Source organism: Macrobrachium rosenbergii, chromosome 30 (genome assembly GCF_040412425.1).
Source record: "Macrobrachium rosenbergii isolate ZJJX-2024 chromosome 30, ASM4041242v1, whole genome shotgun sequence".
In the NCBI taxonomy this organism is placed as follows: Eukaryota; Metazoa; Arthropoda; class Malacostraca; order Decapoda; family Palaemonidae; genus Macrobrachium; species Macrobrachium rosenbergii.
In genome coordinates, this window is record NC_089770.1 from 15,336,425 (window position 1) to 15,360,000 (window position 23,576).

The 23,576-nt window shown below is 39.3% G+C and overlaps 1 protein-coding gene across 10 annotated transcripts in view; it reads left to right on the forward strand.

Annotated features, from left to right (window-relative positions):
• The first annotated feature begins 259 nt into the window (after window positions 1-259).
• LOC136855092 (transmembrane ascorbate-dependent reductase CYB561-like) overlaps window positions 260-23,576 on the forward strand; it is a 48,416-nt gene continuing 25,099 nt past the window's right edge. For 2 of the 10 annotated variants that reach the window (XR_010857888.1, XM_067131910.1), the window contains exon 1: window positions 14,993-15,043. Coding sequence is in view for 2 of the 10 variants with exons in the window: in XM_067131905.1 (XP_066988006.1) it covers window positions 5,171-5,289 (119 nt within the window). In the remaining 8 variants the exon portion in view is untranslated. Of the gene's footprint in view, window positions 834-5,066; window positions 5,290-7,752; window positions 8,226-14,992; window positions 15,044-21,041; window positions 21,147-23,576 lie in introns of those variants that run through there. The other 8 variants (XM_067131905.1, XR_010857883.1, XR_010857887.1 and 5 more) reach the window with 8 other exon arrangements.

Below are 23,576 nucleotides of genomic sequence, written 5' to 3' on the forward strand. Positions count from 1 at the left end.
TACACTTCTGGTCAGATATGGTTGCTTGGTTGTTTAATTTGTGTTGTTAAAATCTACCACATTGAGAGATATTTTCGTTCCTGTCTTTAGTAAAGTTTAGAATGCTAACTGTTACCTAAATGAACTCCCTTGTGACACAGTTATGATGGAATTTTATTTTGAATAATTAAATTAAATGATAAATTCATCATGGCTTCACATGTTGATAACAGTTGATAATAACGACTTCAGAACATAACGGAAGTCCTCGCCTGTTTTCGAACTTTTGAACAAGATTTCATAGCTTAAACAAGAACCCATTATCCGTTGTCTTACTTTCTGTTCTTGTTAATCTGTTAAATATGTTACATTCGTTTTAAGCCTCCTTTAGGAAAACCCATGGTCTTGGGAAAACCTGCAAGAGCCAGCCAATTCATCGCTGTAAAAATCCGAGAGGAATTGAACGAAATCTCCTATGACAAAACAACTCTACACGGCTGGCTTCGTTCAAGAGCAGTATCTACAGTTTTGTTATAGTTAATATATAAACAATATTTTATTATTTCTAGGCTTCTTTTAGCAAAACCGTGAGAACCAATCATTTTATGGTCGTAAAAATCAAAGAGGAACCGAACGAAGCGGAACGAAGTCGTAAGTATCGTAATCGAACGTGCACTGATTGCTTCGTTCAATGGACGTTTCGCCACTTCCTCACTTTCGGGAACGCAACCTTCCTTGTCAACAAAAACAAAAAAATCAAAACATTGAGAAGTCTTCAAAGGTCGTGTGACAGTGACGTATTAATTCGTAATTTCTGCATTCCGGAGACGATCCCATATGGAGCCCAGCATCAGGTAAGAAGAAATAAATGCCATTTATCCTTTAAAATCCACAGAAGTTTAAAATTAAGCTTAAAAATGTCCAAGAACTTGTTTAAAACAGGCCGCAGCTGTCGATGATGCAATAAAGCAAAGGGGCCTCTTACATCAACAGATGCCCATATGACATCTTTTTTGCCCAGACCCCCAGAGGATTTAGATGATGCCCTGCCTTCTTCTGTGGGTATTTAGGTAAGGTAAGGTATGGCTAGGTCTTAAATATACGTAGGCTAACCGTAGATAGTCCTAGTTAGTTAAGTAGTGCAGGATATATTAGGCCAGGCCCTGGGTTAGGTTAGGTTAGTTATTATGTCATATCATGCCATAGAATTTAGTTTGGTAGAACTATAGGGGGTAGCTCCGCGTTACCGACGCCACCATAACTTGACTTTTTCTACAGTTTTTGGTTGCTAATTATGAATTTACCTGTCATTTTTGGCACTCAAGTCTAATTAACCTGTAATCAATCCCTGAAGTCCATCCAACAAGGGGTTTCCATACGCGATCTTCACAAGACAAAGCACTGGTACGTTTGTTTCGAACGGTTCATATCCCGTCCGGCAAGTGCAATAACTTGTTAACGTATGGGTACCCAACCCCCCCTCCTCCCCGGGCCAGTACTAAACATGGCGAAGGGACATTCCATTTGGCCGACAACAAACAGATGCACCGCCAGTATCAGAACCCCTAAAAGTGTAGAAAAAACCAGTTGAAAAGGTAAACACAGGCATGGAGCTAATATATAGAATTACTTTTAGTTTTTCAATTTGTACACCCTATTAAGTAAGTCAAACTAACCTAGCCTGCATTTTCCATGAAAGTCACTACTAGCACAGGACAGCTATAGCCTATGGGCTAGCCTGGCCGTAAGAATGCACAGCTCAGAATACGAAGTTTTTCAGTGCCTTTATATGTACCAGCAATACTACAGAAGAGCTCTGCTTGGAGATATTGTTTATTAATGAGATTTTTGACAGAACAATAAAGAATAAGGTGTATACATTGCTTATAGGTGAGATAATTTGGGAAAATTACCAAAACAACTTGAAAAATTTACTGTCTTTTGTTTATGCATTTACATTCATCTCCAAGGGGCTGGTACTAAACACTGTGCCCCACAGAGCTTTCTTGTAGAATTACCTGTGTATCTTTTCCTCCTTTGTTTTGCGTTACAGTTGTGTATTTCCAGCATCTTTTTGAATTGCAATTGCTGTTTAAAATATTTTGTTAATAAAAAAATAACAAGAAATAGTCTTGAACAGCATTGCTATCTAGAAAGTAAGAGAATGGTATGTGTAATACTAACCTTCAAGAGTAACAGGAGAAAACAAATCTGCATAGTATCGACATATACCTGACTTGTCATATTTATCAAAAATTGCTGAAACAGCAGTACATCAGTGGCTAAACATCTTGAAAGGGGTAACATCTTGACAGAAAACCACTCAGATTCAATAAAAAAAATTTATTCACTGATAAGTGACCTTGAAATGGACTAGTTCATTTTCCAAAAATTTCAGAAATTGCTAAGAGAAGTACCACAAGGTAACCACACCAACTGTAGATAAGCTTATAGGTTTTACTGTAAGTGACTTGTACTGGAGAATGGAATTCATGAGAGGTATATTCATAAACACCACTGTGATAACAATGATTCTCGGTCCCTTTTCAGAAGTCGTAAGCACAGTTATTTCATTTTAGTATGTGCACAGTACTTATTACAGTTAACATAAGTTTGTGAGAAATTATCTGTTGTTAGGGTAGATTATGGACAAAAAGGTGTTTGGGTCAGCCGCCCTCAATCCCTTAAGATGTAACTCCACAGTATGTTTGGTTAAGAAAGTTATATCAAACTTTTGCATTTTTTCATTTGGGTGATTGCAGAGCTTTCCCCTCATTAAATACAGTACTAATATAATTTGGTTTTCCAGTGAGAATTATTAAAGAATCTTTACTGAATTATAAGGAATTTATATGCAGTATTGTAGTTCATAATCAGACTAAGTGCAGTTGCTAAATAAAAATTTAGAAGGTTTACCGTGCAAACCAAACTGTTTATGTGGGTTGTGGTAGCAACATACCACCTAAGCAATGCTGGCTAATGATGCCATTTTTAATTTATCTCATGTAGGTTAGGGAATATTGAATACTGTAGTACTTTTGAATATTTCTTTATAATATGGCCTGTAGTCCTTTGGGAAATGCTTTGCAGTGTGTTTACCACTGTATAGTAAGAGTTTTCAGTTCCCATGAAGCCATAGCTTTGCATACCAATCAGAGAAAGGTCATTTGCTAAGTAAGGAGGCAACTTTTTACAGATCAGGTGTTTTGTTGCAAGGTAATGTTATACACCTAAATATATTGACACAAAAGGAATAGTCTAGGCATGAAAATGAGGCATTTTGTTGTGGTTCAGGCTTAGCATACCCAACTTGATGATCGCCTTCATAAAAGATGGTTCTCTTTTCGTGTGGAAGTCAACTTTATGTACACCTCTTTTCTAATGCCCCTAGGTTCCATATACCATAAGTGAGGGTCTCATACATCCATTTTAGGACCTCTGATCCATCATCTTGTTGCACCACTCAACATCTTGGTCGGTGACCTTACAATGTTGGGATTGGAAGTACTGTTAATAATTTGTATAATCTCAAAATATTCCATAAAGTTCACTTAATACAATGCTGTTAGTTTGCCATAAGACTCTTCATATATATATATATATATATATATATATATATATATATATATATATATATATATGTATATATGTATGTATATATGTATACAGTATTCAGTATTCAGTGAAGGCCACAGGAAAAATAAAAGAAAAGGAGTACAAAGCGCTTTCATGTTATTTCAACACATTTTCAAGGTACAGTACCACGAAAATGTGTTGAAATGACACGAAAGCGCTTTGGTACTTTCTTTTGTTTTTCGTGTGGCCTTAGCTGAATATATTGTCACATGCTATTTAGGACAAATAAGCTTATTATATATATATATATATATATATATATATATATATATATATATATATATATATATATATATATATATATATATATATATATATATATATATATATATATATATGCTTAATAAATCACAGTAGATGCATGTGACTTCAGTGTATAAGCAAATCCCACAGGAAAATGACAGGCAGAAGTTCAGTACCAAGCGCTTTCACGTTTATTGACACATAGTCTGGGCACAGACAATGCATTAATAAACATGAAAGCGCTTGGTACTGAACTTCTGCCTGTCATTTTCCTATGGGATTCGCTTATATATATATATATATATATATATATATATATATATATATATATATATATATATATATATATATATATATATATATATATATATATATATATATATAGAGAGAGAGAGAAAATACAGTGGGAAAAATATTTATAGATGAAAGATAAAATGTGGGGTAGAGTTTTTCAAGGTGGTTTGGTAATATTGAGAGAATGAATAAAGGTAGAGAAGATTTGGCAAAATAGGTTGGATGGAGGTTTTAGAGTGGAAGAGGGTATTAAAATCCAAGGAACACGAAAGTACATTCAATACTGATGTTAATGGTGCAGTGCTTGTAAGGGGTTGATGTGCTGTTGATGATCCCTTATTTTTATTATACAGTGAATGTTAACAGATGTTTTACCCTCAAAAAGGTGTAGTATTTATTTATTTATCTTTATTCTTTTTTGTACAATCAAAACATTGTTTCTTAATGTACGGTATGTCATAAGGAAAGGTAAGTTCCCATTGTATATTTTTTTCTTTTAATGTAAGATGTATTGTTGATGTTCTTTTCAGTGTGTGGACACCTTTTGCTAACATAATTTTTTGTATTTTCTGTTTGTATTGTTGTGTATTTTCATTAGTTTCTCATCTATTTTGTCAAAGAAACCAGCATATAATTATGCTACCCGCATGTATTCACTAGCTTTCGTAAACAGTTGATCAGTGTGCCACAGCCCTCATTTTTCCCCCCTCCCTCCTGCTTAATAGGCAGGTCAGCCAATAGAAGCCCTGTTACATATTTGTTGTGTGTCAAGAATAACAACTCAGTATTGCATGCTTATCGTAAAGTACGGAAGGCACAGCAATTAATGCCATAAAATGTTCCGTAAGTATACCAGACATTCTACCACTTTACTAAAACGTAAACAAAACAACACCCTTGGGGTGCATTTTCAGCTCTAGTGAGTGAGAAACGGACTGATAAACAGAGATAGAGACAGACGCTCTTTCTCTAATGTCGCCTCTCCCCTGGCGACGTGCTCGTTGTTGCCAGCACCGAGATGATGCAAGCAGAAGCCGTTGCAGTGATGAGGAAGGGTCCTATCTCGCAGAGAACGGCGCTCCTGAGCGATGGAGAGACGGAGGATGAGGTGGTCGAGTTCGACTCCTGCAGGATCAAGTAAGGAGTGTGTGTGTGTGTGTGTGTGTCCCGTTTGTGCCTTGTAGGGGTTTTGGTTGTTGGGTTTATTAATTGTTATTTAGGTGGAAGCATCTGGGCAGGTATAAAGCTTGCTGGGTCCTAACAACAGCCATAAGTTGACTTCTCTTGGGGGAGTCTGTATTAACTTTCGTAAGGTGTTTCGTAATGATTTATTTAAAATGATAATAATACTGCTGTGTAAACATTATTTATTAACCGTTAATAAATTAATTCGTCATTTAGGACATTTATATGCGTCTAAATATTTAAATTTTGGGGAAAATCGTTTTGGTAACGAAATGAAGCTTTATCTAATCCGTGGCATGTTTCGATGACGTAAGAATTGAGTTAGAGAGAGAGAGAGAGAGAGAGAGAGAGAGAGAGAGAGAGAGAGAGAGAGAGAGAGAGCGAGATAACTTTACCACTGGTCTCTCACGTGAGTACACACGCAAGCTTTTTATATCTGGTCATTAACTGGTTGAAGCGAAAGTGACAATAGAAGATAGGTGAATTTTACCACGTAGGGAGAAATGGGAAAAAAAATGGCTTCTTGAAGAAAATGCAGCCATGTTTCAATGTTCTCCACCTTTCAGCTTTCTTTTATTTAAAGCAATTTCATCAGTATCTGTAGCTTATCAACACTATCAACGATCAGCATTGTATCATCTACATTTAGTGCCCCAAATCCCCAGATCCAGTCTTTCTCACGTCTACACAATTATAACACAATTTTGCTTCATCTTAAGGAATTTCAGTTGCAACTGAATGAAGAGAGAGAGAGAGAGAGAGAGAGAGAGAGAGAGAGAGAGAGAGAGAGAGAGAGAGAGAGAGAGAGAGAGAGAGATTGCGTCTTTCAGCCTAAGCAGTGAATCATGTTCTTGTGTGGCGTTGATGGTTAGATTAAACCACTTAAATTGCAGAGAAATCGTCCAAAAAGATTCGTATTTGGAAAGCTAACGACTTCCTGAATCATATTCCCAAATACGTTTTGCTTTTTTTTTTTTTTTTTTTTTTTAGGTGGGGTGTTAGGTTTCTCGTGGTTAGGGCATTAGCTCTGTGCATTATGACCACAAGGAACTCCTTTTGGGAAGAAGGATGAGAACCTCTTCAACATCATAAGCCTAACTTTCAACTGTAAGTAAGGATCTGTGTAGCTCCCGGGACGCTTTAATGAAAACCCCTTGCAGGAGAATTTCGGGCGAGTTTTCCTCCTTCCCGTCCGAGGAGCCTTAAAAATACCTTTGTCTTTTTTACGGACCGGTTTTAGGAAGCTCTAGACCCCACTAGGACCTAGGCCATAGAGTCTCCTAGATCCGCTAGGGCATATGTGGTCCTGTATAGGGTGTCCTTTCAATGCCCCCTATTCATTGCCCGAAGGTGGGCGAGATTTCTGAAGGTCAGTCTTCCAGCAAATGGTGGATTTCTTTGGTTACCTAGACTTCTCGGCTTTCAATCGGTGAGTTTTTTTTTTTTTGGGGGGGTGGGGGCGGGGAGGGGAGAGTTGCTGAGTGGAGGGCTAGGCTTATAGCACGCGGGTTTTCTTAAACTTCTCTGTACACTTTCGTTTTTATTTGTTACTGTTGCTTATTTTTATCTCTCTCTCTCTCTCTCTCTCTCTCTCTCTCTCTCTCTCTCTCTCTCTCTCTCTCTCTCTCTCTCTCTCTCTCTCTCTCTCAAGCCGCAGTGGCATTATTATAGCCTTGCTCCATGTGAATTTTGGTTCATGTAGAACAGCAATAATAATAATAATAATACTTACAGTTATTAAAGTTTGTCTCACTTTCCATTGTTTTGGGATTTAGTTTTATTTATTTGTTTGTTTTTCAACAGGTTTTTGGACAGGTTAATTAAAGGACCTGAAAGCAAAGGTCATTCTGGAATGTTTCAAGGTAATTTGAATATCGTCCCTTGAGAGGTCTCTCTCTCTCTCTCTCTCTCTCTCTCTCTCTCTCTCTCTCTCTCTCTCTCTCTCTCTCTCTCTCTCCGGCCCCTGAGTGGTGTTAAATTGCATTTGAGGTAGGTCACGATTCAGTTAGTACGCATGCGTGTTTTTTTTTTTCTATCGGTGTACAGGGTCACGGAGTACTTTCTCTCTCTCTCTCTCTCTCTCTCTCTCTCTCTCTCTCTCTCTCTCTCTCTCTCTATAACTTTGTTCCATGAAGCCCACCGTTGTCTGGCTGCAAACGCCGAATGATCTATATTTTCTATATTTACCTCCTAATCATTGCCTCTATTCCACTTCCTCCTGTCACCTCTTCTGGTCATTGTCCTTCATCCTTGAGCTCCTTCCATTCCTTATCCTTATCCTTGAATTCACAATTCACAGCTGGCTTCCACCAAGGGCAGGATAATATTCCAGTGACGATCGTCCTGTTTTCCTTCGACGGGCGAGCGAGCGATGGTTAAAGAAGGAACGTGTGCGAGTCTCTCTCCCTTTGCCTGTTTTTTTTTTTTTTTTTTTTTTTAGGCGTTTCATCCTGCGTAGGATCATGTCACGGGACCCTCCACTTGCCAAAGACCCTTCTCTGTGGCATCTTGGCATCTTTCTTACTCATATGGCAGAGAATAGATAAGGAGAATGGCAAGTTACATCCTCCCACGCCAAAGATGCGCGCATACGATGTACACGAGAAGATCAATATTCCCTGAGCTGGGCTCTCATTTGCCGCCAAATTTTCCCGCGCAACACTCTCATTGGCCCGTTTGAAGTGTAACGGCCACCCTGATTGGCCGGGAAATAACGTCTCGCCCTGCCATTGGCTAACGGAGTTCTCACACACACATACACGCGGTTCTCATCGATATATGTTAGACTGGCACAGTGCAAGTACCTTTGCCTCGGCCTCAACAAGTGCCTGAGTTCCGAGTTCTTCTTCTTCTTCCTCTTGACCTTCAAGAAGACTTCATCGACCACGGTAAATAAATAAGCTTCTTGTTGATTCCCACGACCTGCAGGTGACCTCAGGTCAACTAGACCTTTTTGGGCAAATGTTTAGAGCACTAGTCTTTGAATTCCGTCCTTCTGTGCTAAATACTCTTGCATGTTTGGTCGCAAAGTGATGCCTACCATATGGTTGCACCTGCAGGCATTACCTGTACTTAATGAAGATTACCTCTCATCAGACATAATTTACAGACCCTGCCCTTCAGTATCTGCTTATAGAAACTTTAATATTATGCCTGAAACAGGTAACAGTGTTCCTCATTTAAAGGTAAATATGGAATTGCGTAAATGAGCGGACTAGAAGGTTACACTTCTATATATAACTTAATTTCATTTTTTCAGGAATTTGAAGTTAAAGAGAATAACATTCTCTTGGGGGAAGGCTTTGCCATTTAACTTCAAATGTCAAGTGGTCAGTCTCTTTAATTATATATATATATATATATATATATATATATATATATATATATATATATATATATATATATATATATATATATAGTCATAGGTGGGTTTTGCCTGATAGGTAAAGTAAATGTTGGGGCTGGTCAGTTCTTAAAAGGGTGACCACCAATAAATTCAAGATGCTGTCAGGGCATGGGACTAGCAACCTCGTCCAGTATTGACTCAGGTAGTGAACTGTGTACCTGGTGGGCAGTCGAGTGTGGTTATATGCATGGGGGAGGGGTATAGAGGATAGCATATGGTGCTCTCTCTCTCTCTCTCTCTCTCTCTCTCTCTCTCTCTCTCTCTATATCTGTATATAGATATATATATATATATATAAAGATAAAATCCACGAAGGAAACGGAAACACTGGAGTGCTGCTAAGTAAAGGACCTAGCGTCGAAAGGCCTCGCAGCACTCCAGTGTTTCCGTTTCCTTTGTGGATTTTATCTTTATTTATATATTCATCACGTTCCATATTTTTGTGATTCAGTTGTTATGTAGGTAGCTTAATAGAGAAAGAGACGATGGTCAGAAGGATACCTATGATGTTTACGGAGAGAGAGAGAGAGAGAGAGAGAATGTTGCAGATGATTACGGAGAGAGAGAGAGAGAGACAGAGAGATACAGTGGTTGAATTGGAAAGGAGAGAGACTCACAAGAGAGAAAGGGAGAAACAAAGATGACACAAATTACAGAGACAGAGAGAGAGAGGAGGAGACCGGATTAACGAGAGAAATTATTATTGGGACTAGTGAGGCAGACAGACACACAGATAGACAGACAGAGAACGAGTACGTCGAAGGCCACCAGGAGGCCTCGGTATGATGATACAGTGGTTCGGTTGTAGCAGAAGAAAGGGTTCACTGTGTATCATGATCCTTCAAAATCCGTGGTAGGGATGCATTCATTTAGGCTCTCTCTCTCTCTCTCTCTCTCTCTCTCTCTCTCTCTCTCTCTCTCTCTCTCTGTACTTGGTGGTTTTTACGAAAAATGGTGTTGAAGACGAGAAAAAAAGAGAAAGGGGAAAGTTAAGTGACAGTGAATGAAAGAAGGATTCCGAGAGAGAGAGAGAGAGAGTGAATGCTGGCTCTACACCCTTTCAAGTATTTAAGTCAAAACTAAGACTTAAAAATAATTTTCAAAGTAGTTAGAAGCAAAAAAAATTCTACTTATATTTTTAAGCTTCCAGTACAGCTTACTGTCAAGTTACAGCAGCCTCTGTTGGTTGGAGCGAGTCTTGAGGTCTATACCAGGCTTCCGACCCGTTAACACTTTCTACATTTAAGGACCGCCTATGGGCAAAGGTCCATACTGCCATAGAACGGCTGCATTTAAATGAGAGAGAGAGTATGCATTTTTTTTTAACCTGAATAAAGATAAAGAGGTAGTTTCAGAAGGCACCAGTTTAATACTTGGGAAATGAAGGCCAGAACGGGTAAATATTAACCTAAATGTACTATTGATTATCCTGACATCTGTGGCATTGAGCAGAGGGTAAGCCCCCCCCCTCCCCTCTTCCCCTTATCTTTTCCAGTCGAGATAATCTCTATAGCATCCACTGCTTGCTGTTTAGTGAATCAGGTACCGATAAGTTATCGGGTAGATAGCATTTATGATGACTAAAGCTGTATTCAGGATGTATTGCCACTATTATAGTTACTGAGAAATTATTATGGTAGTTCTTGATGGTGTATAATTTTCTGGTGAGCGTAAGAGTTGCTTTTCTGCTCTTGTTTTTACAGGTGTTAGTTGAGTCAGTCCTCCGGGAAGATTCATTCTTAGGATTACGGAGGTTTACTGACTTTCGTTCCCTTTTCAGCTAAGCTTTAGAATTTTCCTCTTGCTTACCTTTTCCTTTCTTTTAGAGGTTGAAGGTTTAGAAGTAAATGATAAATGTTATATATATATATATATATATATATATATATATATATATATATATATATATATATATATATATATATATATATATATATATATGTGTGTGTGTGTGTGTGTGTGTGTGTGTTTACAGTATTCACTCAAACCATGGAACAGGTTGGGCTTATAGAGCCTCTTTACATTCTTTTGAAAAGCCTCTTTTGTAACTTTTCTCTGTTTGCCCGATTTAAAAGTATCCTTGAGGATTGTAGGCAAGGAACCGTGTGGTCTCAAAGGGAACGAAGGATTAGTGTGTGATCGCAATAAAGAATCGGTTTGATCATGTGATCTCTTTTTACTCAGGTTTTTACGCTGCGATTTGATGGCTAGGAGTAGGTTTCTCTATCACATAGAGAGGAAAGAGGGAGCGTTTGTGTGTGTGTGAGAGAGAGAGAGAGAGAGAGAGAGAGAGATTTCGACATTTGCAAATTGCAGGCTAGAAGTCGGTTTCTTTGTCAGAGAGAGAGAGAGAAAAAATTTCGAAATTTAGAAGTTTCGTTTTGGTAATTTACTTTTAAGTCATACTTCCATACTTTAGTTAATTTGCAATTTTTCATACTTCCATACTTTAGTTAATTTGCAATTTTTCAGTATTTCTGTATGCACACATTCCCTTTCCCATTCTTCATTCCTTTTCTCCTAAATTTTACTGTACTTTCCTCACGCCGGATCTTTCTAACTCAAAAAGGGGCGAATTATTCTGTCAAACTGGTAAGTAGGCAGAGAGCCATAATATCACGTTGTTGGTAATAATAATAATAAAATTACGGCATTATATTAGACCTTATGATTGATAGGCATCATTCACCTTTGTGGTGTACAGATGCTATTGAAGACAAAGCTTTCTATTCATCGTTTTTGTGCCTTGATAATTATACTCTCTTTCTACTTCCCTTTTTAGCTCTGCAACGAAGGTTTTGAGCAAGTAATGTTTGTGTCAGTGTCTTGTCTGTGTTTTTATGTCAACAAAATATCTTTGTCTTTGTGTCAGTGACCTTTCCTTTGAGTTAATCTTATGCTCTTGGAAAGCCCTCAGCACATTTGTTAACCCTTTGATCTCTAGGAAGGTGGAGAAGGGAACAAGAATGAAAAAGAGAATGTGATCTTGCCTTAAGTGTACAATGAATCCCATCTTCAATGATTGAAGGTGAAAGCAAGGACAGAATTCACATCCATTTTTGGGAAGATGTTCAGATAACTTTGGATTTCTGGTGTCATCCTCTGTCAAGGTTTGCTTTCTTTCTCTGGTGAGTTCTGTTTGTCTTTCACTGACCTGTGTTTCACAAATAGCTCCCCTGCCTTCTTTCTGCGGCGAGTTCTGTTCATCTTGTATTCACCCTGTGGGTCACAAATAGCTCTCTTGCCTTCTTAGTGTGGGAAGTTCTGTTGGTCTTGTGTTCACCCTGGGGTTCACAAATAGCTCCCCTTCCTTCTTGGTGTGGGAAGTTCTGTTGGTCTCGTATTCACCCTGGGGTTCACAAATAGCTCCCCTGCCTTCTTAGTGTGGGAAGTTTTGTTGGTCTCTTATTCACCATGTGGTTTACAAATAGCTCCCCTGCCTTCTTACTGTGGGAAGCTCTGTTGGTCTCGTATTCACCCTGTGGTTCACAAATAGCTCCCCCTGCCATCTTGCTGTGGGAAGTTCTGTTGGTCTCATATTCACCCTGTGGCTCACAGCTCCCCCTGCCTTCTTACTGTGGGAAGCTCTGTTGGTCTCGTATTCATCCTGTGGTTCACAAATAGCTCCCCTGCCTTCTTGCTGTGGGAAGTTCTGTTGGTCTCTTATTTACCCTGTGGTTCACAAATAGCTCCCCTGCCTTCTTGCTGTGGGAAGTTCTGTTGGTCTCTTATTTACCCTGTGGTTCACAAATAGCTCCCCTGCCTTCTTTCTGTGGGAAGTTCTGTTGGTCTCTTATTCACCCTGTGGTTCACAAATAGCTCCCCTGCCTTCTTGCTGTAGGAAGTTCTGTTGGTCTCGTATTCACCCTGTGGTTCATGAATAGCTCCCCTGCATTCTTGCTGTGGGAAGTTCTGTTGGTCTCGTATTCACCCTGTGGTTCGCGAATAGCTCCCCCGCCTTCTTACTGTGGGGAGTTCTTTTGGTCTCACATTCACCCTGTGGTTCACAAATAGCTCCCTTGCCTTCTTGCTGTGGGAAGTTCTGTTGGTCTCATATTCACCCTGTGGTTCACAAATAGTCCCCCTGCCTTCTTGCTGTGGTATGTTCTGTTGGTCTCTTATTCACCCTGTGGTTCACAAATAGCTCCCCTGCCTTCTTGCTGTGGTATGTTCTGTTGGTCTCGTATTCACCCTGGGGTTCACAAATAGCTCCCCCGCCTTCTTTCTGTGGGAAGTTCTGTTGGTCTCATATTCACCCTGTGGTTCACAAGTAGCTCCCCGCCTTCTTTCTGTGGGAAGTTCTGTTGGTCTCATATTCACCCTGTGGTTCACAAATAGCTCCCTTGCCTTCTTGCTGTGGGAAGTTCTGTTGGTTTCGTATTCACCCTGTGGTTCACAAATAGCTCGGTCTTGTATTCACCTGTGGTTCACAAATAGCTCCCCTGCCTTCTTATTGTGGTAAGTCCTATTGGTCTTGTATTCACCCTGGGGTTCACAAATAGCCCCCTTCCTTCTTACTGTGGTATGTTCTGTTGGTCTTGTACTCACCCTGTGGTTCACAGATGCCTCCCTGCCTCCTTACTGTGGGAAGTTCTGTTGGTCTTGTACTCACCCTGTGGTTCACAAATTGCTCCCCCACCTTCTTACTGTGGGAAGTTCTGTTGGTCTTGTACTCACCCTGTGGTTCACAGATACCTCCCTGCCTTCTTACTGTGGGAAGTTCTGTTGGTCTTGTACTCACCCTGTGGTTCACAAATAGCTCCCCACCTTATTACTGTGGGAAGTTCTGTTGGTCTTGTACTCACCCTGTGGTTCACAAATAGCTCCCCCACCTTCTTATTGTGGGAAGCTCTGTTGGTCTTGTATTCACTCCGATCTCTTCACACGTGTGGAGTGCTATTATCCAGTGGTTGGTTTACACTGTTCTGTTGGTCTTGTATTCACCCTGTGGTTCACAAATAGCTTCCCTGCCTCCTTGCTGTGGGAAGTTCTGTTGGTCTTGTATTCACCCTGTGGTTTACAAATACCTTCCCTGCCTTCATGTGGTGAGTTCAGTTAGTCATGCACTTACCCTGTGGCTCACAAATGGCTCCCTTGCCTTCTTTATGTAGTGAGTTGTGTTGGTCTTGTACTCAACATGGGTTCTCAAAGCTCCCCAGCTCAGAGTTTTAATCTCTATTTTGTACCTTCTTTGTGTACAACTGTACTTTGTGCCTTGTGCTTAAGTGTAGCCTAATTCCTATTGCTTATTTATAATCACCAAAAAACCAGAAGGACAGCACCCCTCTGGAGCCACTTTTCCAAGGGGAAAAAATTATGTAAATGAACGGATATTTTCTTTTGATTACTCTGACCTGTGATTTTGTGATGGCATTATGTATACCTCATTATTTACAAAGTCAACCAAGATCCTTCCAGAAGAATTGTTTGAGTTTGGCAGTAGAGGGAAATAATGCTGTCACTGGACTCAGCTTTGTGGGGCTACCTGATTATGGGGTTATATATCAGCTCACCGGGTGTTAGGACCTGAATAATACCTGTAAAAAAAGGAATGAGACGTTTAGGGTTGTTTTGTAAATTTGTTTAAAATGTATTTCTGGATTATGTATTTGAATATTTATATATTTGTGGGTTCCTGTCTTCTTCCAAGATATTATTATTATTATTATTATTATTATTATTATTATTATTATTATTATTATTATTATTATTATTACTACTATTATTATTATTACTATATTATTATTATTATTATTATTATTATTATTATTATTATTATTATTATTATTATTATTATATCTGATACTTAAGCATGAAATTGACTAGTAATTAAGAACAAAATCATATAAGCAATGGAAAGGGTACTCAACTGGGCTTTCCAGCATTGTAAGCAGACATTGCTAATTAGAATCAGGTAATACCACCTGTCATGCGAAAGCAGATGTTGGCAGAGTTTTTTTTTTTTCCTCTTAGTTTGCAGTCCAATTTTAACATATTTACCCTTTTTTTGACGAAGATAAGTCTCCTCTCTCTCTCTCTCTCTCTCTCTCTCTCTCTCTCTCTCTCTCTCTCTCTCTCTCTCTAGTAAGTAGCGAAGTTCCTCCAAGCAGGAAGCCAAAAACGAGATAAATTTAAAGATAAATTTGAATGATTTTGGAGGCATGTGGCAACATCTGGCAACTTGAATCAGGCCGAGAAGTACACGTGTACGTTTGTGTTTGTGTCTGGTGCACTCTGCCAAGCTGCTGTGTGTCTGTGAGCTCAGATCTTTTCACACGTGTGGAGTGCTGTTATCCAGTGGTTGGTTTACGCTGTTTGTTTGTTGTGAATTGGTGTAAACTCTTTATCGTGATTTGCCTGAAGGATTAAGTATGTTTTTGTGTGTGTGTCTTTGATTTTGGGCGACCGGAGATGGTAAGTTATATGGAAGATTCGTTTTGCCTTAAACTCCAAGGAGAGTTTGTTGCGAATTATCAGTCCTGTTCTGGATTTCCTGAAGGAGTGTTGTAAGTTTTATTTCTGTAGGGGGGGAGGGTAAAGGTTATAAAACAAACTAGAAAACTTTATTAATTGGAGGTTATCTGTCATAATTATCATTTACATAAATATTGTTCAAAACTTGTTCACTTGTTTTGCTTTGCTGTTGCGAATTAGTTATTGAAACTTATAAATAAATAAAAGGTTCCTGTCAAGTTCTCTTTTAGAAATTCAGTGAAATTATCATCATCCACCCCCCCAGAATTATATAATTGTAGAGATTTTTCTCATCCCATAGATATATCACTTTTAAGATAGCAACTTCCCTCTAGAGACGGTACTTTTCATGAAGTTACTTGATAAGTACAAGTTGAAAGTAAGTAATTAAAAGATAAAAAGAAAAAAGTTATGGGATAGGGAGCCATTTCAAGTACCGTGATTTAATTAAGTGATTAAAAAGAATGGCCTTGCAAAGTGGTGGTCGCTGGTTTGGCAGAGGGACAACGAAAACCATCCGCTCTTACCGTGGTGACCAAGTTGCTAGCACACCATGAGGCTTGATGTCAAGTTTCATTCTCCTACTTAGAAGACACTGACACGCACAGATTGATGTGTGGTGAACTCTCCAGATCAAAGACAAACCAGTTCCGGAGGTCTTTGATTCCTCACAAAGTTGGACTGTGGAACAGTCTCCCTGAGGATGTTGTGCAGTTAGAGATTGAAAAGTTCAAGCGGAGATGCAATGCATCACTACCCTAAAACAATTCTCTTTGTATGCCAATAATATAGTTATACTTTTATCTGTTTATTTGTTAGTTATTTTTTTCTTTATTTTCTAATAACTGATCTCTTCTTTCTTTATATCCTATTACCTTCTGTAACTTCTTTCAAATGAACACCAAACATAGGCCTTGGAAGCTTCAGTTTCAAGCCAGTGGCCCCTGTGGGCGCGTTCGTTCTGTATGAATAGAGGTTTGTCGTCTGAATAATAATAATAATACTAATCTCTCTATTAAAGTACAAACAGTATATATATTCAGACCTTACGCCCTGCTTGAGTGTTTGTGTCAGTTTGTGGCCTCAGTGGATATCTGCCAGGAAATTCTGAAAGGCATAACAAGCGGTTGTGCGTGTCAGTTCCAGCCTTTCGTGGAAACTAGACTATGGAAGCAGTGGATCGTTTCCCTTTGTGGAGTTCTGTGAGGTTTGCAGAAGACATTTGTGTGTGTATGCGCTTGTATATTTATATACACACGTATGGTCTTGGTGTTTCAGTAGGTATCAGTGGGTATTACCCTCGCCTGGCCAGCTGAGAACCCGAGATCGGTCCTAGGAGGGTGGTAAATTGAAAGATCCACTTGTGCTTTTGTGGACCTGAAGAGTGGATTACGCTGTGGGTGGTTCTTGCCTGAGTTGAGAACGGGAATAGGAAGGATAATTGTTCCTTTATCAAAGCAGAAACTTGATAAAGGTGAATAAAAGAGTTACGGGGGTATAAATGTGACTGGGAGAGTGCGTGGCATCACTCACCCTTTTAATCGAACGAAAATAAAATCGATCATTTTACCGATATTGTCAAATTTCCTCCGCCATCTTTGACGCCCAAGTATCGTGAGATACCTCGCTTATCGAAGGGCAGACACCCTTTCCAATTCCCCTTCCCCTTCCCCTTCCCCTTCCCAACCCCTACTCCTGTCTATCGCTCCATCTTCCCTCCCCTCTTCCCCCAATCCAAGAACGTCATTTAAGACATTCTTTATCAATAGGCACGAAGTGAGTAGGAAGCTGTTCACTCCCCCCCCACCCTTTCCATTTCCTCCTCATGTACCCCTTCCCTTCCAACATCCCCATCTAACCCCTCCTCCTCCTCCCCCTCCTCCTCCCCTCCCCTCCCCTCCCCAAAAAATTGAGGTGGAAAAATCACCTCTATAGGAATTTTGGGGGAATCGTTTAGGGTGCCCGGCATGTCTGGTGGTGCCCATTCAATCATCCCTGGTATTTCGCTTATTGCATTCCGAGGTGGCACCGCACTTGGAATCGGTCTCTCTCTCTCTCTCTCTCTCTCTCTCTCTCTCTCTCTCTCTCTCTCTCTCAACGGACTTCTGTTCGTTGTCTGATTTTTGTTGTCATGCAGTTTCTCCCTCGCATTTATTCATGATTTTGTCTAATCATTATTTATTCCTCTTTCATTTCCCGTTTTCAGCAGTCCGTCATCATCCAGTTTTCCCCACATGGCTAAAGCATCTCCAGACACCGTGACAACCTCCACCTTTTCACCAAAGATTAACCTTCCCATTAGGGGGTTAGTGCCGTCAGTGCACCTCATGCGGGGCACTGTAGGCATTACTTAAGGTTCTTTGCAGCGTCCCTTCCGCCCCTAGCTGCAACTGCTTTCATTCCTTTCACTGTACCTCCGTTCATATCCTCGTTCTTCCTTCTTACTGCCCACCCTCTCCTAACAATTCATTGATAGCGCAACTGCGAGGTTTTCCTCCTGTTACACCTTTCAGACCTGTTCACTGTCAATTTTCGTTTCAGCGCTGAATGGCCTTAGTTGCCCCAGTGCTTGGTATGTGCCTAAAATCTATAAATCAATCAATCAATCAATCGAAGATTAACCTTAAACCCCTTTCTCTAAGTCTGATGCCAGACTTTCAACAAATCTTACTGAAACCAGTTATCTCGCCAGGATTTGCATTTGTTTTTCACATTCTCATTTAATACCCACAATTCACTCTCGTGAAGAGTTGACTCTGCACTCTCAAATCTCTTTCTTCACCTTTTCTTCCCCACAAAGTTAACCTTAGAGTGACCCTTTCTGGCATATACTGACCTGTGGAAGTTCCCTAGTGTTCATAAATCCACAAAATATTCACACTGTTCGTGTCTGACCCTTTTTGTGTTTATGTACCTCAAAATTGACCTCATCTGACCCTGATTGCATTTCGTGACATACTGAAGATCCGTTGACCTCATATGACCCTGATTGCATTTTCTGACCTATCTGAGATCCATTGACTTGATATGACCCTATTTCTATTCTCTCACCTATCTAAGACCCATTGACCCTGTATGACACTTTTTGCTTTTTCTGGCCTATCAAAGACCAGTGACCTCATGACCCTGCTATTTTCTGACCTATTGAAGCCCCATAGACCTCATAATACCCCTTTTGCATTTTTGACTTGTTGCAGTTCCAATGAACTCACTTGACCTTGTTTCCATTGACCTCGTGTGACCGTCTCTGCATTTTCTGACCTATTGAATCCCAAATTTTAAAACTGCATCAGAATAATATTGTCTCATTGACCTCATGTGACCCTGTCTTCATTTCCTGACCTATTGAAGACCCATTGACTTCATATGACCGTGTTTTCATTTTCTGACCTATTGCATCCCAAATTTGAAAACTGCATCAGAATTGTCTCATTGATCTCATATGACCCCATCTTCATTTCCTGACCTATTGAAGACCCATTGACCTCACATGACCCCTTTTGCATTTTCTGATCTATTGAATCCCAAACTTGAAAACTGCATCAGAATTGTCTCATTGACCTCATATCACCCTGTCTTCATTTCCTGACCTATTAAAGACCCATTGACCTCACTTTACCCTCTTTTTTTTTTTTTGCATTTTCTGACCTATTGAATCCCAAATTTTAAAACCATCAAAATTGTGTCATTAACCTCATATGACCCTGTCTTCATTTTCTGACCTATTAAAGATCCATTGACCTCATATGACCATGTCTTCATTTCCTGACCTATTAAAGACCCATTGACCTCACTTTACCCTCTTTTTTTTGCATTTTCTGACCTATTGAATCCCAAATTTTAAAACCATCAAAATTGTCTCATTAACCTCATATGACCCTGTCTTCATTTTCTGACCTATTAAAGATCCATTGACTTCATATGACCCTGTCTTCATTTCCTGACCTATTAAAGACCCATTGACCTCACTTGACCCCCTTTGCATTTTCTGACGTCACTTCGACTTCGTTGTTGGTGGATCGATATCTCAGTACCGAGATAAAAAAAAAAAAATCTTCGTCGATTGAAGGATGTGTCGACTTATCAGATGAAACTAGGTGACCCTTCTTTTTTTTTGAGAAGTTTATCATCTTTTTCTTGCATTTCAAGCTCTGGGAAGAATAAGAAAGTGGGAATTGACTCCTTGTTTTATTCATTTTTTTCTGTATTTATTTTGTTTAGTTATTAGATTTTGTATTTATTTTACAAAATCTTTAAAGACATTGTTGCAAAATATATATTTTTCGCATTTTGCGTCAGGTGTTTGTTTATGTTATGTATCATAAAAAAGTTATCCATTTCAGGGACCGCGAGTCATCGTTTTTCTCAAATATCTTTCAAACTAATTATTTGATCGAAAAGGTACTTTGCCACAGTGTGTAAAGGGTAAAGGACGTTCGAATGCATAGTGTGGCGATGCTTGGCAACACCATGTAAGTCAAGAGTAAACGCCTTAACTAAAACCACTTGACGATGCACTATATTACCAAAAATTAGCGGGAGGTATCTTGTACACTGTGTCAATGTGCCATTTCGATCAAATAATTAGTTTGAAAGACGTTTGAGGAAAACGATGACTAGCGGTCCCTGAAATGGATAGTAACTTTTTTTATATGATAAACAAAAACACATACACATACATCTGACGCAAAATGGGTAGCAGTTTACGTACGCATGTGCTGTAAATGTTCTTGTAAACAAACAATAAATATACTCGCTCGTATCCGTACACACGTCGTCGTATATTCATACACAACCTTACAAGTCAACCTGTACTTTATTTAAAGCTAAAATTGTATTCATTAATTCTTGAACATTCGGTGAAGCTTTTGTAGATTTTGAATCGTCTCGGTTGGTAGGTTCGAGTCCAGAGGTTCACACGCCTTACCGTCACGTGTTGGCATACGGCTGACTTTGTTTTAACTAACTACAGACCAACCTGGTTTTAAATCCTCTAGGCCCCGTAGGGAGGTAGAGCGTGCGGTGCACTGTAGGCATTACTTCAGATTATTTACAGTGTGCCTTCGGCCCCTAGCTGCAACCCCTTTCATTCCTTTTACTGTACCTCCATTCATATTCTGTCTTCCATCATAATTTCCACCATTTTCTAACAGTTGTTTCATAGTGCAACTGCGAGGTTTTCCTCCCGTTACACCTTTCAGACCTCTTACTCTCAGTTTTTCTTTCAGCGCTGAATGACCTCATAGGTCCCAGCGCTTGGCCTTCCGGCCTAAATTGTGTATTCCACATATCTTTCTTTTTCACTTCAGCGCCTTACCGTCAAGTGTTGGCAGCCACGGTGCATTTGTCCGCGCTGGCATACGGCCGACTTCGTTTTAACTAACTACAGACCAACCCGGTTTTAAATCCTGTAGGTTAGTTGGTTGATTGGTTGGTTTGAGATCAGTGAGTTACTCCAGGTTAATTGTCAGATTCTGCATAATAATGTAGACAGGTATATGTCATTCAGTTGAGCACCTCTATAATTCATTTATTAAAGTGGCCAACGAACCATTTTAGTTGTGACAAAAAAAAAGTTTAATATGGCGTATATATGCCATCATGAAAAAAGTTTCTTTGTACAATATATTTTTAGTCCACCGAATAAAAACTCGAAATGGGACGAAGAAAGAAGACGTAAAAGTTAACAAGAAAAAGTAGCATAAAAATTAGGGAAAGAGAGAGGTAGAATTACTCTCCTCCTCCCCTCCCCCCCCCATAACAGACCAGCCGAACCACAGACCGAAAGCCGACCCCCCACGGAAACGACCCAGTCTATATCATAGTCAGTTGGCTTTCAGACATCAGGGAGTCAACACCTCTCCCGCTCTCTCTCTCTCACTCTCTCTTTCGCTCACCAGTGGATTTCCCCGGCCTCGGCTGTTTTGCTGTATATATAATGTACCCTGGACTTGTAATAGTCCTTTCAGTTGTAAATCGCGGAAGTATATTCTCATGAGTCATAAAGAGAAATTGTGGAAACTTCGAACTTACTGAGAAGACTATACACGGCGGTTGACATATGGTTACCTCGAGAAGCCTTGTGGATATTTAATTCGTTTTGGAATTTTTACTGTGTTCGTGTTCGAGTATGTGTGTGTGTGTTTGTGTGTATACTTGTGGTTTTCGTGTTGTATATGAAAATAATGAACAAGGATTGCTTTATGTTGTCCCAAGTGTTTTTGCGAGTGCAGACTTTTTTTCTTAAGTGTTGTGACGGTCTTCATTAGTAAATATGTAAATAATTATAAGTGGTTTTGGGCTTATTACGCTCACTTTATAATTCTGTATTGCATTTGTCTGTTTTGATGTTAATTGTATATGATTATATTTTATATATATAGCCTACATATATATAATTTATATATATAAATATTTATATACATACATATTTGTATACATATATATATGTATGTGTAAAATTTTATTTTACATTTATTTTGAAGTTGATTATATAATTGATATAATTTATATATATAATATCATACATATATATTATACACACACACACACATATATATATAAAGAGAGAGAGATACAAGTCACTTACCTTATTAATAACACCGTAGTTCAGACAAAGCTATTTTAATAGGACGAGTCGTCATAAAATTTCTTTATCCTCACATGACCAGACCATCAGATCTCATTTGGAAAATTATTATTATTATTATTATTATTATTATTATTATTATTATTATTATTATTATTATTATTATTATTATAGTGTGTGAAAGCCATCGATGGAACTTTAAATACTGTCTGCATTGTTAAGGCAAATTTGATCTCTAAACTGTGGTTTATAATGAGGGTTTATTAGTGAGGTGCTCGGTTTATTGTGAATCTTGGCAATGTCTGGAGATAAAGGTTTATTTTGAGAATTACCTGGGTTGATTTGGGAAGGTTTATTTCAGAACGTGGGTTATAAAACAGACGGCTTATTTTGGGAGTTGTTTCAACCATCGTTTATTCTAAAGCTGAGGTCAGCATCAGGCCTAGTGTTCACCTCAATATCTTAAAATCAGACCCAGCAGAGACCTTTGCAAGTCTAAATTGCCTAAAATGAAAAATAATCTTTAGAATTAACTTCCAAAAGGCCTTCAGCCAACAAATGGCCACGGTCCAGTCTTCAGAATTCGTTCTGTCTTCTCCTCGTTCGTCTTATGAATTGTCAGGTTTGATAACCTTCCCCCCCCCCCAAAAAAAAAAGTTTATTCAAAGACCTGTCTTGTTGAATGGGAAGGGCAGACTCTTACCCACTTAACTTGGGAAGAAAAGAAGGAACTCCAGCATTTGAAATTGGAAAGAGATAGAGTGCGCGCGTGCTGTGTGTGGGGGTCTCTCTCTCTCCCCCATAGTAATCCTGGTCGACTTTGTAACTTGACCCGGGCGAGTGGTCAAGGTGGAGTTTCATTTGCCACTTCTTAGCAACGCGTGGATTTTCCAAGTGCGAGGAGAAGACTGAAAGAGTTCTGAAGACTGGACAGTGGCCATTTGTCGGCTGAAGGCCTTTTGGGAGCTAATTCTAAAGATTATTTCTCATTTTAGGCAATTTAGACTTGCAAGGGTCTCTGCTGCGTCAGATTTTAAGATGTTGAGGTGAACACGAGGCCTGATGCTGACCTCAGATCTTGTCCAACCGACCTAGACTCGCGAGTGCTTGTTTGGAGACATAGTATAGAATTTAACCGCCTGTAATGCTGCCTCTCAGATTTCTCACTTTAGGCAGTTTTATACCAGCAATGACCTATGCTAGAACTGATTTCAAGATGTTGAAGTGAACTAGATGCCTGGTGCTGACCTCAGGACTTTTGCAACCCATCTAGACTCACAAGTGCTTGTTACCAGGCATAATACAGGATATAACCACTTCTAAGCAATGGTGTAATTCAGATTATTTCTCTGCTTATGTGCAAGCTTTATAGAGCATTTAACATCTTGGAAGTCTTCAACAAAATTACCATTTTTGTCACACGCCTTCATACTATCCCCTGACTGTTTCCAAGCAGATCTTCGACCTGTTCATAAACGTTCGAACTACTGTTCTTTCATTTTGTATTTTTGGCATTTAATATTTTTATTTTATATAACCGGCCTCAGGTAAAACCTCCCAGGTATTGTGGTGCCTTTTCAGTGACGTCATCAGGCCAGCAATGCAGCAGTCTATCTCCTTTAGGGAGGTCCAAGAGTTTTAGACGGAGGGATATTTTTAGATAGCAAACTTATGACCCAGAATCCACAGGACGATTAACTGAGAGAGAGAGAGAGAGAGAGAGAGAGAGAGAGAGAGAGAGAGAGAGAGAGAGAGAGATTATTATATGGC